Source organism: Panthera onca, chromosome E3, assembly GCF_046562875.1.
Source record: "Panthera onca isolate mPanOnc1 chromosome E3, mPanOnc1 haplotype 2, whole genome shotgun sequence".
Lineage (NCBI taxonomy): Eukaryota > Metazoa > Chordata > Mammalia > Carnivora > Felidae > Panthera > Panthera onca.
In genome coordinates this window covers 29,146,363-29,160,987 of record NC_138354.1, presented here as the reverse complement: position 1 = coordinate 29,160,987, position 14,625 = coordinate 29,146,363, and the positions used below count along the sequence as shown (strand labels likewise).

Genomic DNA, 14,625 nt, shown 5'->3' with positions numbered 1-14,625 from the left:
AAGCTTCCACTTTTTTCCCATGATCTGTTTCATTGGAGTCTATCATTGCCAGTTTTCCAGAAAGGACCAGGTAATGCCAAAATGAATGCCTCAGTAGCAACTGCTGATTAACATTTGCACTCAATAGTTTATCTTTTACGGATGGGCGTGCTCACAGTTAATGGATTTCCCTTGGGGGTTAAAATGTGCCAACGCTTCTAAGTCATTTTCCATCTCACTATGTGATTTTGTGTCAAAATGTAGAGCCCGCAGGGAATGGAATGTATTGACATGGGGATCCCCGTCATCGAGTATTACCGTGCCCCACAGTCGGGAGGTTGTCTGCGGAAGCCAAATGATCCCGACACAGAACTATTCTTCGATGAGTTCACCACTTAGGAAACCAGACCCCACTGAAGCAGCCCTCTCTGGTCCCCATCACTGCCTCTTATCCAACTCAGCAGCTTTATCTTGCCGATGACTGGGTGTCAGCACCCACCATCATCCACACACACACACACACACAACAAAGCAGCAGCCATGCACAACAGGCAATTTCCCTAAAGGTGCAATGTGTCGCGAGGTCAATGAGCTCAGAAAGGCCACGAAGGAAGTCACGTCCGTTCACAACTAAATTGTGACCACAGAGTCACCGCGAACGACAACATGGTAGTATTTTAAGAACAATGAAACAAAAGAACACTTGGGAAAACTCTAATAAGTCTGCAAAAATTATCCTCTTCAGCTGGTGCTGCAGAGATCAAACACGACGTGAGGAATGCTGCGATATGCTCTCACGTGATTTTGTCCAAAGAGAAAAAAAAAGGTTAAAAAATATCAACCCTGGGGCGCCTGGGTGGGCTCAGTCCGATAAGCGTTCGACTTCAGCTCAGGTCATGATCTCACAGTTCGTGAGTTCCAACCCTGCATTGGGCTGTCTGCTGTCAGCACAAAGCCCACTTCGGATCCTTTGTCTCCCTCTCTCTCTGCCCCTTCCCTGTTCTCTCTCTCTCTCAAAAATAAATAAACATTAAAAAAAATCAGCCCTTAATTTTATACTCAATGTAAGAATTGGCATCTAGTTCCAATTATAGCCAAATTCCTACCGTACGCAGATAAAATAAATTTACAATTTGCAATGTCATTGCCCCAGCCCAGTCAAAACGTCTCCCCCCCCCCACCCCACCCCTTCCAGTGAAACTTTGGTCCCTGTTTTAAGTGACCTTTTTTTTCTGGAATCAGTTATTTTCAGACACTCAAAACTCCCTTCATTTCAAGACTTTCAGCTCAGTTACCACACGAAAGGCTGCATACCAAAGGTTAATGGTGGTGACCTCTGGGTGAAAGGATTATGGGTGCTGGTATATGTTTTTATTTTTTCTAGAATGAACATAAAATATTAAAGTTTTTTTTTTTTTTTAACTTACACACATGTATTTTAAGAGCACTGTGGGAGTGCTTACCTGTGACTTTCCCTTCCCCTTCGCTAATGGAATTTCATTTCATTCCAGTATTCAGAAAAAAAAAATGGGCTTGTGGGAGCTCCCTCAGCTCCAGGAAAGAGCCAGGAATAGTCTGAACCAATTATGAAGGTCCCGGTCCTGTTTGCCAACCCTGGGTTTAGAGGTCGGCATGTGACCAAGTTTTAATTAATGAGACGTAAGGGGATGCCTGCTGAGGAATTCCTGGAAAAGATTTTTCTCCCGGGTAAAAAAAAGAGACATGGAAAAAAGAACCTAGCCTTCCACTTCCTTCATGCGTTCCGCTATCATCACATGAAGACATGATATCTGGAGCTATGGCTGCCATCTTGTAACCATGAGGGAGAAGCCGAGAAAATCCCAGAGGGGTCTGTTTTTGAGCTGCTGGATTAACTAACCCTGAAATCGTCCACCTGTTCTCTTCTTGTTACGTGAGATAATAAACTCCTATTGTTTAAGCCGCTTTAATTGGTTGCTACGTGGGGGTTTTTTGCAACCCAAAGCACCCCCAAATGCCATGAATGCTGCAACTTTGTGATGTTCAACTTCCTTAAAAAGGTATGTGAATCATCACTGTTAACTTTTCCATCAAGGGAGACCACAAAGAAATGTTTTTGTTTGTTTGTTTGTTTTTCTAAACAAGGACACGTATCTAACTCCAGGAACCATCGCGTCACAACCCGAGATTACATGTCCATGTAGCCATCTTTGCAAGGCTCCCTCTGCTGGTTGTTGAAGGTAATGGCAGCCCCAGGTCTGCAGTGGTCCAGCTTGGGTCATACTTGTAGGGTTTGACCTGCTCTGTCAGTAACTTGGGGGCACTTCTACCTGAGACCCTCTAGCTTGAGGGGTGTCTCCAAGGCACACCTGGATCCCTGTCCTCAGGAACTTCCAGAACGGAGTTCTCCATTCCTGACTCACAACACTCTTGGAGGTAGCTATCCCAGAGGTTGACAAGTCAGACCCAAGGGCCAGGCAGTGAACACAAATGAGTGCCCCCAGTCCTGGGAAACTCATGCCCTCTCTAAACGGATGGTTGACATGTGGGAACACAGGCCCAGTGTTGGCAGATGTTCCGATATTTTCACAAGAACCTAAGTCGGTTGTGTCTGACTTCAGCTCAGGTCACGATCTCACGGTTCATGAGTTCGAGCCCTGCATCGGGCTCTGTGCTGACAGCTCAGAGCCTGCAGCCTGTATCCAGTTCTGTGTCTCTCTCTCTCTCTGCCCCTTCCCTGCTTGTAACTCTCTCTCTCTCAAAAAACATAAAATAAATAAACATTTAAAAAAAAGTTGACAACTACTTCAAGTATCCTGAAAACTCTGTGTGGACCAAACCAAAGTTATCTGAAGGCTGGATACAGCCCATTAGCTGCTGATTCACAACCTCAGGACTATTTGCACCTCATAGTCATGTAGCAATTATATACAGCTTTAGGACTGGCAAAGCCCTTTTCTGCTGCCCTCTCCCAAGCATAAGGAGACAGGAGAACTCCTGTATCTCAAGACCAGATCCATTTATAAGATGAAAAATCCTCTCACCCCTCCCCAAAGATCAACGGCACTGGGATGGGTGCTGTTCTTTTTAGGATGCCCCCAAAACACCCGAGGAGGAAAGCAAGGGCTCGACCCTGCTGAGGCAAAGGGATTTCTTGAAAGAAGACCAAGGTTGTCCAACAGGTAAAGCTCACAACTTGGAGATGCCCCAGTTTCATTTTCTTGCCTTATTACACTGGCTAGGACCTCTAGTACATATGATGTTGAACAAGGGTGGTAAGAGGAGACACCCTTACCTTGTTACTCATCTTAGGGGGCAAGGATTCAACCTGTCACTATCACTATCAAATCTGATGTTATAGATTTTTTGGACATTCCTTATACCAGGTTGATGAAAGTCCCTCCTTTTCCTAGTTTGCTGAGATACTTTCTCATGAACAGATACTAAGTTTTGTCAAATGCTTTTTTCTGCACCTCTGGATTGGTGGTGTGGTTTTTCTCCTTTAGACTGTCATATTGACTGATTTTTGAAGAGTGAACGAGCCTTGCATTCCTGGAGTAAGCCCTCCTGGGTCATGGCCTGGGTTCCCAAGCACTTTGAGAAACTCGTTTGCCTCTGTTGGAAAGTGTAGGTAGTAACACCGACCCTATCCCATAGATGGTGAAGATTTAAAAAAAAAGAGAATATGTGTGTTCCTGTTAAAGGAGGTCTGTGCCTTGACCCAAAGTGCTATTCAAATAGAGGCTAAGAAGAGGCCCCACAACTGCAAATGTCTGTTTTCCAAGCTTCTGGCATACCCAGCCCTGCATGAAGCACAGTAGATGCAGTCCATGATCCATGAAGCACAACAAAGTGATTCTAGATGCCACTCAGATTATGATTTTAATTTTAATAGTCACAGAGGCGCCTGGGTGGCTCGGTCGGTTAAAAGTCTGACTGTTGATTTCAGCTCAGGTCGTGGGATTTCATCCCAGGGTCGTGGGATTGAGCCCCACATCGGGCTCCGTGCTGAGCACGGAGACTGCTTACGATTCTTTCTTTTTCCCTCTGCCCCTCTCCCCCACTCATGCTCTCTCACTCTAAAATTTAAAATACTACTACTAATAATTTTAATAGTTATATATTATTTTCCATGTGCATGCAAAAAAAACGTATATAGTTGCAATGTCTAACATCCGGTTTTATGCACGATGATGAGAATAGTTTATGCTGAGTTATTGAGTTATTTATTTACTTATTTAGTTTTAATTTATTTAGAGAGCACAAGCAGGCGAGGGGCATAGAGAGAGGGAGAGAGGGAGAATCCCGAGAAGGCTCCCCACTGGCAGTGTGGAACCCGACTTGGGCTCAAACTCATAAACTGTGAACTCATGACCTGGGCTGAAATCAAGAGTCAGGCGCTTAACCATCTGAGCCACCCAGGCGCTCCTTCACTTAGTGAGCTTTGGCTAAGTACCAGGCTCTGTTCTAAGCCCTGCATGTTCAATAGTTCACTTAATCTTCACATCAGCCTATGAGATAGGTCACAGTTACTGTCATTGGCTTTTGCAGATGAGGAACCAGAGGCACAGAGAGGTTAAGTAGCTTGCTCAAGGTCACACAGCTAGTGAGTGGCAGAGCCGGGATTTAGACACAGGCGCCCCTATTCTAGAATCCATGCTCTTAGCTAAATCTTGTTCAGTCGGAACTAGATTGTGAGAAAGGGAGCTTATGAGAAAAATATGAATATAAGGACATAATTTTTATGAAGTCTAACAAGAGCCAAAACTGAAGGTGACAGAAGTCACAGTAACAGTTACCTTGGGGGGGGGGGGTTATAAAGGAGGTAGTGACTAGGTCGAGGCATGAGGGAACTTTCTGGAAATCTTTCACATCTTGGTCTGAGTGGTGGTTATAGGACCGCAGACCTATGCAAAAATCAATTTTAGGCTGGACATGACATCTGGCCACCCCCTGCTGTCTGTGTGTTTCGCCTCAGTTAAAAGTTAAGAATAGTAATAATAATGAGGCATCAACATGGAGGTAATAAGCAACGGCCTTCAGACTGGAAACGCCTGCATTAAAATCTCCACAAGCTGCGAGACGGACCCTATCACTCCCTTTTTACAGATGGAGAAACTGAGGCTGGAGAGGCGAAGACCTCTCACACCACCCCCCGGGACTCCAGCCTCGGCTGGCTCCAAGTGCAGGGCAGGCTGGCTCAGTCCCAGGGCTGGCAGTCACCCCCTTCCTTCGGAGGTGAGGGCACCACGCGGTCCGCACCCTGACGGCCCCGCAGGGCCGGGGGGCAGCAGAGGGGCCGGGTGCCCCGGCGGCCCATGCCCGTATTTGCCCAAGCTGCCTGCTCTCTCTCGCCCTCCCAGCCGAGCGCCCAGATGCTCAGCTGCCTTCTTTCCCTTTTTCAGTCACAAGGCTCCCGGGGCCCAGCGCCTGCCCGCCAAGCTCCGCATTCTTGGCGAGGATGCAGGCGGGCGGGCCCGGAGGGGAGGAGCTCCGTCCCCGTCCCCGTCCCCGTCCTGGTCCCCGTCCCCTGCTCACCTTGCAGCATGCTCCGGTAGGCCGTGTCGGCGATGGCGTAGATGTGGGGTGGCATCTCGTGTCTCTTCTTGCCCTTGTACATGTCCACAATCTTCTCCGAGTAGATGGGCAGCTGCTTGTAGGGGTTGACCACCACGCAGAAGAGGCCGGAGTACGTCTGCGGACAGAGAACCCGAGTTGACTTCCAGAACACGGCCACCCAGCCCGCAGGTCCGGGAGCAGCGACAGCCGTCACCGCCTGCGTTCGAACACTTACCGAGCGCTCTGTGTGCATTTTCTCCCTGCATCCTCACAGCAAAACTGTTGGATGCGTTCGTCTTGCCGTTTTAGAGGTGGGGAAACTGAGGCTTAGAGTCCTCACGGGAACCCCTTGACATCCCTATTAAGGACAGGGATGGGGGAAGAGGACCAAGGGGCAAGACTGGCTTTCTGGACCACCCGCGTTCTGTTTTATAGCTGCGTGCTTTCCAATCGTCCAGGTTCAGACCTCCCAGAGACTCACGGGCTCAGACCACAGCCAACTGTTGGGCACCTACTGTATACTGTATACACTGAGCTCTAAGCCCTTTCACAGGCATCTCTCTATTTAGCCTCCCATCTACCCTGTGACAGTCGCATGGTGATTTCCCTGCCGCCCATACGGCAGATGAAGAAACAGGGTTGGGGAGGTTGTCACACACACACAGCCGGCCAGAAATTTGCACCTAGAGACCATGACGCCTCCTCCCCAGATCTCACGCTCTGCACAGTAAACAAGGTACTCCCTCATCTGTAGAAAAAAAAAAACAAAACAGGGACAAACACAGCTGTCCTTAAAAAGCATTGGTACTGGGGCACCTGGGTGGCTCAGTGGGTCAAGCATCTGACTCTTGGTTTCGGGTCAGGTCATGATCTCACAGGTTTGTGGGTTCGAGACCCATGGCAGATTCCACACTGCCCCCCCCTCCTCTGCCTCTGCCTCTCTCTCTCTTCCCCCACCCCTCAAAATAAATAAACTTAAAAAAATTTTATATATATATAAAGATTGGTACTGACACAAGGTACGGCATGGGCGGACCCTGAAAATGGTATGCTCACTATGAAAGACACAAAGGTCACATAGCGTATGATTCCATTTATATGAAATGGCCAGGACAGGAATATCCATAGAGACAGAAACAGAAATCTGGTTTCCAAGGACTGGGAAGGGCGGGGGGCAGGCCGGGGGTGGGGGTGGGGGTGGGGTAGGGAGGGCGGTGACTGCTCATGGGTGTGGGGTTATAAAAACGTTCCGAAACGAGACAGGGGTGATAACTGCACAACACAGCGAATGTGCTGAAGGCCACTGAATTGTACCCTTGAAACTGGATCCGGTGGTGAATTGTATGTTACATGGGTTTTACCACAATTAAAACAAAATCGTCGTCCTGCCCTACCAAGGGCACAGGAGCATCTGGAAATAATCAGAACAGGGAAAGGGGGTGGAGGCACCCCGCAAACCCCACCACGCGCGCACACGGGAGGCACCATCATCACTATGGCTGTTCTTTACCGGACATCAGATTGCCCCCTGGGCTGAGGTCACAGCTCAGGGCACAGGTTCCGACCTGCCCCACAGTAACTGCCTTTCCCGAAAGATACCATCAGGGTCGCCTGGGGCTCCAACACCCCCCAAGCACGTCCTCCCTCCAATTCCCCCTAGAAGGGACTCAAGGAAGAGCCAATGGTCCACCTCTGGGCGACCCTCAGGGCAAAGCCAACACCAGAGAGGTTAAGCAACTTGACCAAAGTCACAAAGTGAGACCCTGACAGCACTAAGCCCACCTTGGCCAACTCCCAGGCCTGAGAGCCGCCCGTGAGGCTACCCGACCCCTGCCCATCCTATGGAAAGAGAAACAACACATCATTCGTTCATTCACTTGCTTGTTCATTCAGTGTGCGCGTCCTAGTCACCGTGCAAGGCTCTGGGGTTAAAGAAGGCAAAGAACACAAGGTCCTGCCCTCAAAGAGACTTCAGCCCTGGCTACAGCTGATCGGAGGAGGGTCTCTCCAGCGCTCAGTCTGCTAAGGGACAATGGTATGCAATGGTCCCACGTAGAGAGGTGGACAGTGTTCTTCAAAAGGTACAGGACTGGTGGGGGAAGGAGGGAATAATCTCTCAGGTTCTCACCATTGCCCTAAAAAGGCAGGCATGAGGTCACACAGGCCTGTCGAAACATCCATCAGCCATTTATTGAGCACCTACTATGTACAGGTCTGTAGTAGACAGGTCTCCACCATGCTGGAGAGAAATAAATCAGAAGAACCCACAGATCAGAGCAGGGACAAGGACATTGAACAATGACATCCAAAGAACGAGGATGGAGCCCAGGGGATAAGTCAGGGCCCTAACCCACCCTGGGGGCGGTCAGAGAAACCTCCAGCGAGGAGGTCTCAAGAGACAAGAAGGGCTTATCCTGCTCAGGAGGTAGCAAAGGCACAGAAGGCAGCAGGGCGAGTGTGTGCGTGCAGCCTGCAAGCAGTGCGGTATTTCTGGAGCATCGAGGAGGGGACAAGCCAGGCTGAGGGGTGAGGCTCCTGCAGAGGCGGGCAGGGGCCAGACCGCACAGAGACGGACGAGTCCACCATCAGCCCGACTCCCCACTCCCTGATCTGATCTTCCAGGCCCCTCCCACCAGAGCAAGTGCCCTGAGGGCGGGACCACCCTCTTCCTCTGCTTCAGTTCAGGCCTGGGCCTTGGCATACAGTAGGTGCTCACTAAATGCTTGCTCAATAAATGACTGAGGGGCAAGCTGATTACAAATCTGCCCTGGAGCAGGGACCCCCCGATGTCTTCATCTCTGTGACCCGGGGCTTTGCACCGGGCCGGGACATAGTAGGTGCTGGGGAGATGTTTGCTGAGCTGGTGGTACAGTTGTTCCAGAACAGGGGCTCTGTGTCCCCCACTCATCTGTGTCCCGGTCCCCAGTGCGAAGCCTCCCATAAACTAAGTGCCCAGTCAACGATCACTTGTTTGAATGAACGTCAGCCAAGTCCTACCTCTCCTTCAGGTCTGAATGCCACCTCCAGATCCTTCTGGGCTGTGCCCAGTGCCAACCACAATGCTCATTTATAGCCCAAACCACACCCTCGCCAAGCCCTTGAGCTGGAGGCAGTAAAGGTCAATGGCTAAGGATACAGAATTGAGTACTGAGGACTTGGTTTGAACCCTCATTTTGCTACTTCCTGGCTGTGTGACCCTGGGAAAGTCTCTTAACCTCTCTGAGCCTACTAACCTCAACTACAAGATGACGGTATGTAAGAGATCCTTCAAAGGCTTGCTGTGAGAGTGTGCTCGTGAAGCATTTAACAGAGTGCCTGGTATACAGCAGGTGCTCAATAAACATTAGTGACCATACCATGCTGCCTTGATTTCATGATGACAAAACCCTTGTCAGTCTGGAAGCTTCACAGGTGCTGCTTCTGTACCTCGAGTATGTTCCCCACCCCCCTCAATCTTCCCAGAGCCATTTCCATCTCCTCTTCCAGGGCTCATCCTAAATGTCACCTTCTGGACCACAAGCTGCACATCACAGTTTCTCCAGCACCCAGCGTAGGGCTGTATACAAGGCAGACCCCAGTCAATAGTTGCTGAAGGCAATGAATAAAAGAAAGAATGTGTGGCTCTCCCAAATCCATCACCAGCTTCTGAAAAACTGTCCCTTTCCCCCTGTTTGCCTGGGACACCTCCTGGTGCTAAGCACCCAGCAAGCACTTAACCAGAGCTTCCAGGCAGATCTGAATCTCTGTTCAGCGCAGCAAATCTTTCCAGGGCACGACGACCCGAGGGGAAGGGCTGAGCAGGCATGCCCCCGGCAGGGTGGTCGGGCTGCAGAATCTGGAGGTTTGATCGACAGTGTTCAACCTCCGTTGCCTTCACCAGACCCGCCCGGCTCACCGGCTGGTGGCGGTGTTTCTGCCTCCTCACTGTCCCCAAGGTCCTCTCCAGCTGGTCAAGTTCAGAGGTTTCAATAGCCCCGCCTCCTGTGTCCCGGCCAGCATTTCAGGGCCCCATGCCACCAGCAGGTCCCAGCCACAGGCCCAGGGTTTCCCTCTTGTGACCGTATTAGGAAGTGACTCCGGTTTTTCCCTGACACTTTATATGGTCAGCCACAGAGCTCTGAGCAGGAGTCTGCTCCCACAGCCTGCGGCAGAAACAAGCACCAACGGAGAAAAGTGGAAAGAACACAGGCTTTGAGCCGCACGGGCCAGGGGAGAACCTCAGCTCTGCCCTCATTCATCACCTGTGTGACTCATGGGAGTGGCCGAACCCCTGAGTCTCTTCTTCCCCATCTTCTTCCCTGTCTATAAAAAGATGGAGACCCGTACCTTCTTTGCCAGACAGAAGATCAGACAGACACGGTCCACCAGGAATGCAATTTCCTGCAGCCTTGATTTGAATGGGAAGAGAGACTAAAAACAACCTAAATATCCATCATCAGGGGGCTAGCTTCATAATTATGGCATGCTGCCATTAAAAAGAGTATATTTAGGGGCACCTGGACGGCTCGGTTGGTTAAGCGTCTGACTCTTGATCTCGGCTCAGGTCGTGATCTTAGGGTTCGTGGGATCGAGCCCCACTCTGAGTGCAGAGCCTGCTTGGGGTTCTTTCCCTTTCTCTCTCTGCCTTTCCCCCACTCACGCTCTCTCTCTCTCTAAATAAATGAGTAAACATTAAAAAAGAGTGTGTTTGTACATATACATGAATGTACACCAAACCAAATACACATGCATCTGCCTGTATATGCATAAAGTATTTCTGGAAGCCTATGAAAGAAACACCAGAGCAGTTCCTCTACAGAAGGGAATCAGAAGGAATGGGGGTGAAAGGCAAAATTCCTGATATGCTGATATACTATTTCCTATCTGTATGTGTTACCTATTCAAACCAGTGTTTTAAATTCAACTAGATAGTTACAAACAAACACAAGAAAAAGCCATAAGATGTCATGTATGCTTCTTTTTTTTAAATATTCTCTTGAGGTCTTTGCATGGATAGCCTCACGTTACTAGAAAGGTTTGAGGCCATGTCAATTAGAAAGATCTGAATAGTGAGTTCACAGGGCTCAGCAGAGGGTAGGCTCCAGCTGTGTTTTCTTTCTACCTTCTAAGACTCGGTGCAGTCATGTATCTTTGTCCCACCCTCCAGGACTCTCTGGCACTCAAGAGGCCGCTGCTCATCATCTGCTCTCAGCATCCCTGGGTGGGTACTCCTTCAGGTCACTGAGCCAAGTGTCCATAAAGAAAACATCATCCCCTGCTTGACTTTGGAAGGAAGGCCTTTCCTTACCCCCTGGTCTTCCTCGAACAGTGACGTAAGAACGAGGAAAATATCCTTTGGGGTTCACAAGTCGGGAATTTGGGCTTGGAAACCCAATCAATCGGAGAGGCCATCCACCTTCGCTCTGGATCAGGTTCCTAACCCCAGAGGCTTGAAACAGGGGTGTAAAGTCCTACTGTTTACAGGGACCTAGCATGTCAGATGGGACTAAAGTAAGCCAGGTAGGAGGAGAACAATAGGTAGGTGATTAACGACCAACAGTTCTCAGCCTCAGGGTCTGGGAGACAACAGGGAGCAGTGAGGCTTATGCAAAAACAAGGCCCACAGCCCACCTAACAGGATGGCCCAGGGGCTGCTTTTTAAAGCAATGCCAGCAACTGAGATTTTCTTTTTCTTTCTTTTTTTGGGGGGGGGGGGCAGTTGGAGAGGAAGGGGGAGAGTGTATCAAATTAACTCCTCCATTTTTAAAAAATTACTCACTCTGGGCCAAAGGCTTACAACCTAGTAGATGCTCAAGAAATCCTAAGTGAAAAGTTAGACTTCTTCCTTCTGTGCACATAAAGCTTGTCGAGCTCAAAGTTAATGGTGCCCATGGCATCATCCCCACATGCCCCAGCCCACAGCCATCACCTCCTGCTCAAGCCTCCAGATATCCTACAGCCCCTTACCATCCAGGGGTCGTCACTCTGGCCCTGGAGGCAGCCAGACCTTGCCTGAGTCCCAGCAACAGGACCAAGCCCACCTGAGCCTCAGTATCTTGGTCTCTGAAATGCGGTAAGAGCCTCCGTCTCCCAGGATCATTGGAAGGAATAAATGAGTAGCGTTGAGAAGCGCTGCTCCCAGGACCAGCCTTCCCGGCTTCAAGACCCAGCTGTTTCTTATCAAGTTATTTAACTTTTCTAAAACCCAGTTTCTTTTTTTTTTTTTTTTTTTTCAATGCATTCATTTATTTTTAGAGAGAGGGAGAGAGAGTGGGTGAAGGGCAGACAGAGAAGAAGAGAGAGAATCCCAAGCAGGCTCTACGCTGGCAGGGCAGAGCCCAATGTGGGGGTCGATCCCAGGACCCTGGGATCATGACCCAAACTAAGATCAAGACACTTAACCGACTGAGACACCCAGGCCCCCACCAGTTTCTTTAGCCGCACCCCCCAACACACCCCACCTCTGACAACCCCCCTTCCACAGTGATTCTGAGCGTGACTATCTTTGATGCCTCAGGTAAGTGACATCCTGATTGTTCGTCCTTCTGTGACTGGCTTAGTTCACTCAGTATAATGTCCCCTAGGTTCGTCCCTGTTGTCACATATGATAGGATATCCTTAAGGCTGAATCATAGTCTGTTGTACGGATACAGCACATTTTCTTAATCCATCCATCGTGTTAGAAACTATCTCCTGCATCTTCCTTGAGCTCAAGTGTGTCTAATCTTCCTCCTCTTAATTACCAAGCGGCTCAGGGCACAGGCTGAGCCGTGTAACCCCCGGAATCCCACAGCGATGCAAACAGAACACCCAAGAGCCCACAAATCCCCCAGCTGGGCAGGCCAGCCGAGTGTGACACAGGTCCCTCCCTTCCCAGGCAAGTCAGGTCAGGTCTCTGCCTCGGACAGGTCAGGCGCAGAGTGGGAGGTGACCTATGCTGTCACCAGTGGGGTCAAGGACACAACACGCTGGGAAGGACTTGAGATGGGACCCAGGACAGGCAAAGCCCACACTTTACTGATCTTCCTGTGCCTGAAACCCTGGTCTCATCCTCCATATACTAAAAATAGAGCCAACTGCTGAGTGGTCGCCAGCAGGGCAGGTGAGGGTGGGCGAGGACTCGGAATCACCCCCCACCCCGCCCTGCCGTGTGCCAGGATCAGAACCTGCACAAAGATGCCAAGAACCTGCATCAAAAGGCTCATGAACTAGGACCCAGTGGCTTCTATGGACTCTTCTAGAACCAAGAGGACAGCAGTCTTGATTTGAGGTGTACTTTGCAGAACGGAGGGGAAAGTTCTCTTCATTACCAAGGGCAAAGCTGGACAGACAGATGGACGGGGACACACACACACACACACACACACACACACACACACACACCGGATGCTCCAGCATCACCTGCCAACACCCACCTGCTCTCAAGGGCTGTACCTCCCGCTGTCAGGTGCTTGGAGACTAACTGGCTGTGCCTCCCCTCCCCCGCTTCCTTCTTGATCTCCTCCATCACGGACAACCGGTCCAATTTAAGTGATTAAATTGAGCAGAAAGGAAGGAGACAGGAGTAGGCACGTGGTCACAAGGCCAGGGGGCTTTGCGTCTAATCTGTGCAGGGAAGCATAGCAGCAATTTAAAAAAAAAAATGAATCAAAGCTTCCATCTGTTTGTCAGATTAGATATTCTGGGTCTTGGGACCTTCAGGAGGCCTTCATTTCTTCCTGGTTTCTATTTTGGGCTCAAACGCTGGGTCAGAGGACAGGAGGGGAGATTTACACACAGGCCTGTCCTTGACCTCCCCCCGGGAGAGAACACATCTTCGGTGGGAGACCTGGGAGAACTCCCACTTTACCCCAGCTCCCTGCAGGCTGGCCTCCTTAGAAACGTCCGTCCTGTGCTGACAGCTCCAGGTTGATGGTATTGCCATACAAGGAACAGCTTGGACTAAAGATACTTTCCCTGCTCAGGGCAGTTAAGGACAGGCTTTAGCTCTCTGAGCCTCAGCTTGCTCATCTGTAAAATGGGACAAGCATACTTTTCAGCGGATGGTCTGCTGCTTAAATGAGGTAAGACGTGTCAAGTTACACAACATGGGTTACCCTAGAGATTACATAGCCCCTAAGAGGGTATTTTGGGGGGTTATAATGGAAATGTGGGAATGCTCGGTCTTGACTCATGCAGAAGAAAGAGCGAGCCACTAACCTATGTGCACAGGCTCGTAAATAGGTAAACATGTACCATAGTCACAGAGAAAGACCGAGAACATGGCAACATCTTATCAGTTTGTGATCTCTGGGCGAGGACTGGTTTCTGTGTCGGCTGTGCTTTTCAGAACTTTCTGAATCTCCTGCGATGAACGTGACTTAATTTCCTAATTAGGAAAAAAAGTCTGCAGAGCATTTTTATAGATGACAAGGGGTTTTTTTTTGGTTTGGTTTGCTTTGGTAATTTTCACGCGGCAACATGTAAGGGACGGGGTCGGAGGGCACAATGATGAAGAGACTGTCTTTGCCAATTTGCAAATGATCCAAGAAACAAGACCCTAACAACGGCATAACCAGCAGTAACACCGAGCGTTGTGAGCGCTGACAATGTGCCCAGAGGCGTGACAAGTGCTTTCTTTTCAGCGTAACCCACTCCGTGAGGACGGTAGTCTTGTTGCGTTCATTTCATAGAGAAGGCAACGAAATGCCAGAGAAATGAAGTAACTCACCCAAGGGATCGGCATGCCCTTTCCGAGAGGCAAAGAGACCGCGTCTAACCCGGAGGGCCCTCTGCCCAGCAGTTGAACACCAGGGGGCCACCGAGGTCCCTTTTGCTCCGGAGAGTGGGTCCAAACCCACAAGGAACCTGCACACCCCCTGAGTCACGTCGTCCCCCATCATCTATCCCAGGCTGCCCCACAGGACTTCCTGCGGGGACAGAAGTGTGCTATGCAATGCAGCAGCCACCAGCCTCAGGTGGCGGTCGAGCACTGGATATTGGCCAGTGCCACCAAAGAGATGCATTCTGACTTCTAAGGAACTTGCATCTAAATTTAGTTAGCCGCAGGTTGCCGATGGCTACCACCGTGGACAGGGCAGCTCTGGTCTGCACGGCCGACCCAGAGGAGTCCCGGGTCCAATCTAGGTA

The 14,625-nt window shown here is 50.0% G+C and overlaps 1 protein-coding gene across 5 annotated transcripts in view; it reads right to left on the bottom strand.

Annotated features, from left to right (window-relative positions):
- Positions 1-14,625, bottom strand: part of MYH11 (myosin heavy chain 11) — a 124,252-nt gene that overhangs the window by 92,220 nt on the left and 17,407 nt on the right. For all 5 annotated transcript variants that reach the window (XM_078439751.2, XM_078439747.2, XM_078439748.2 and 2 more), the window contains exon 3: positions 5,497-5,653. In XM_078439751.2, coding sequence (XP_078295877.1) covers positions 5,497-5,653 — 157 coding nt within the window. The remainder of the gene's footprint in view (positions 1-5,496; positions 5,654-14,625) is intronic.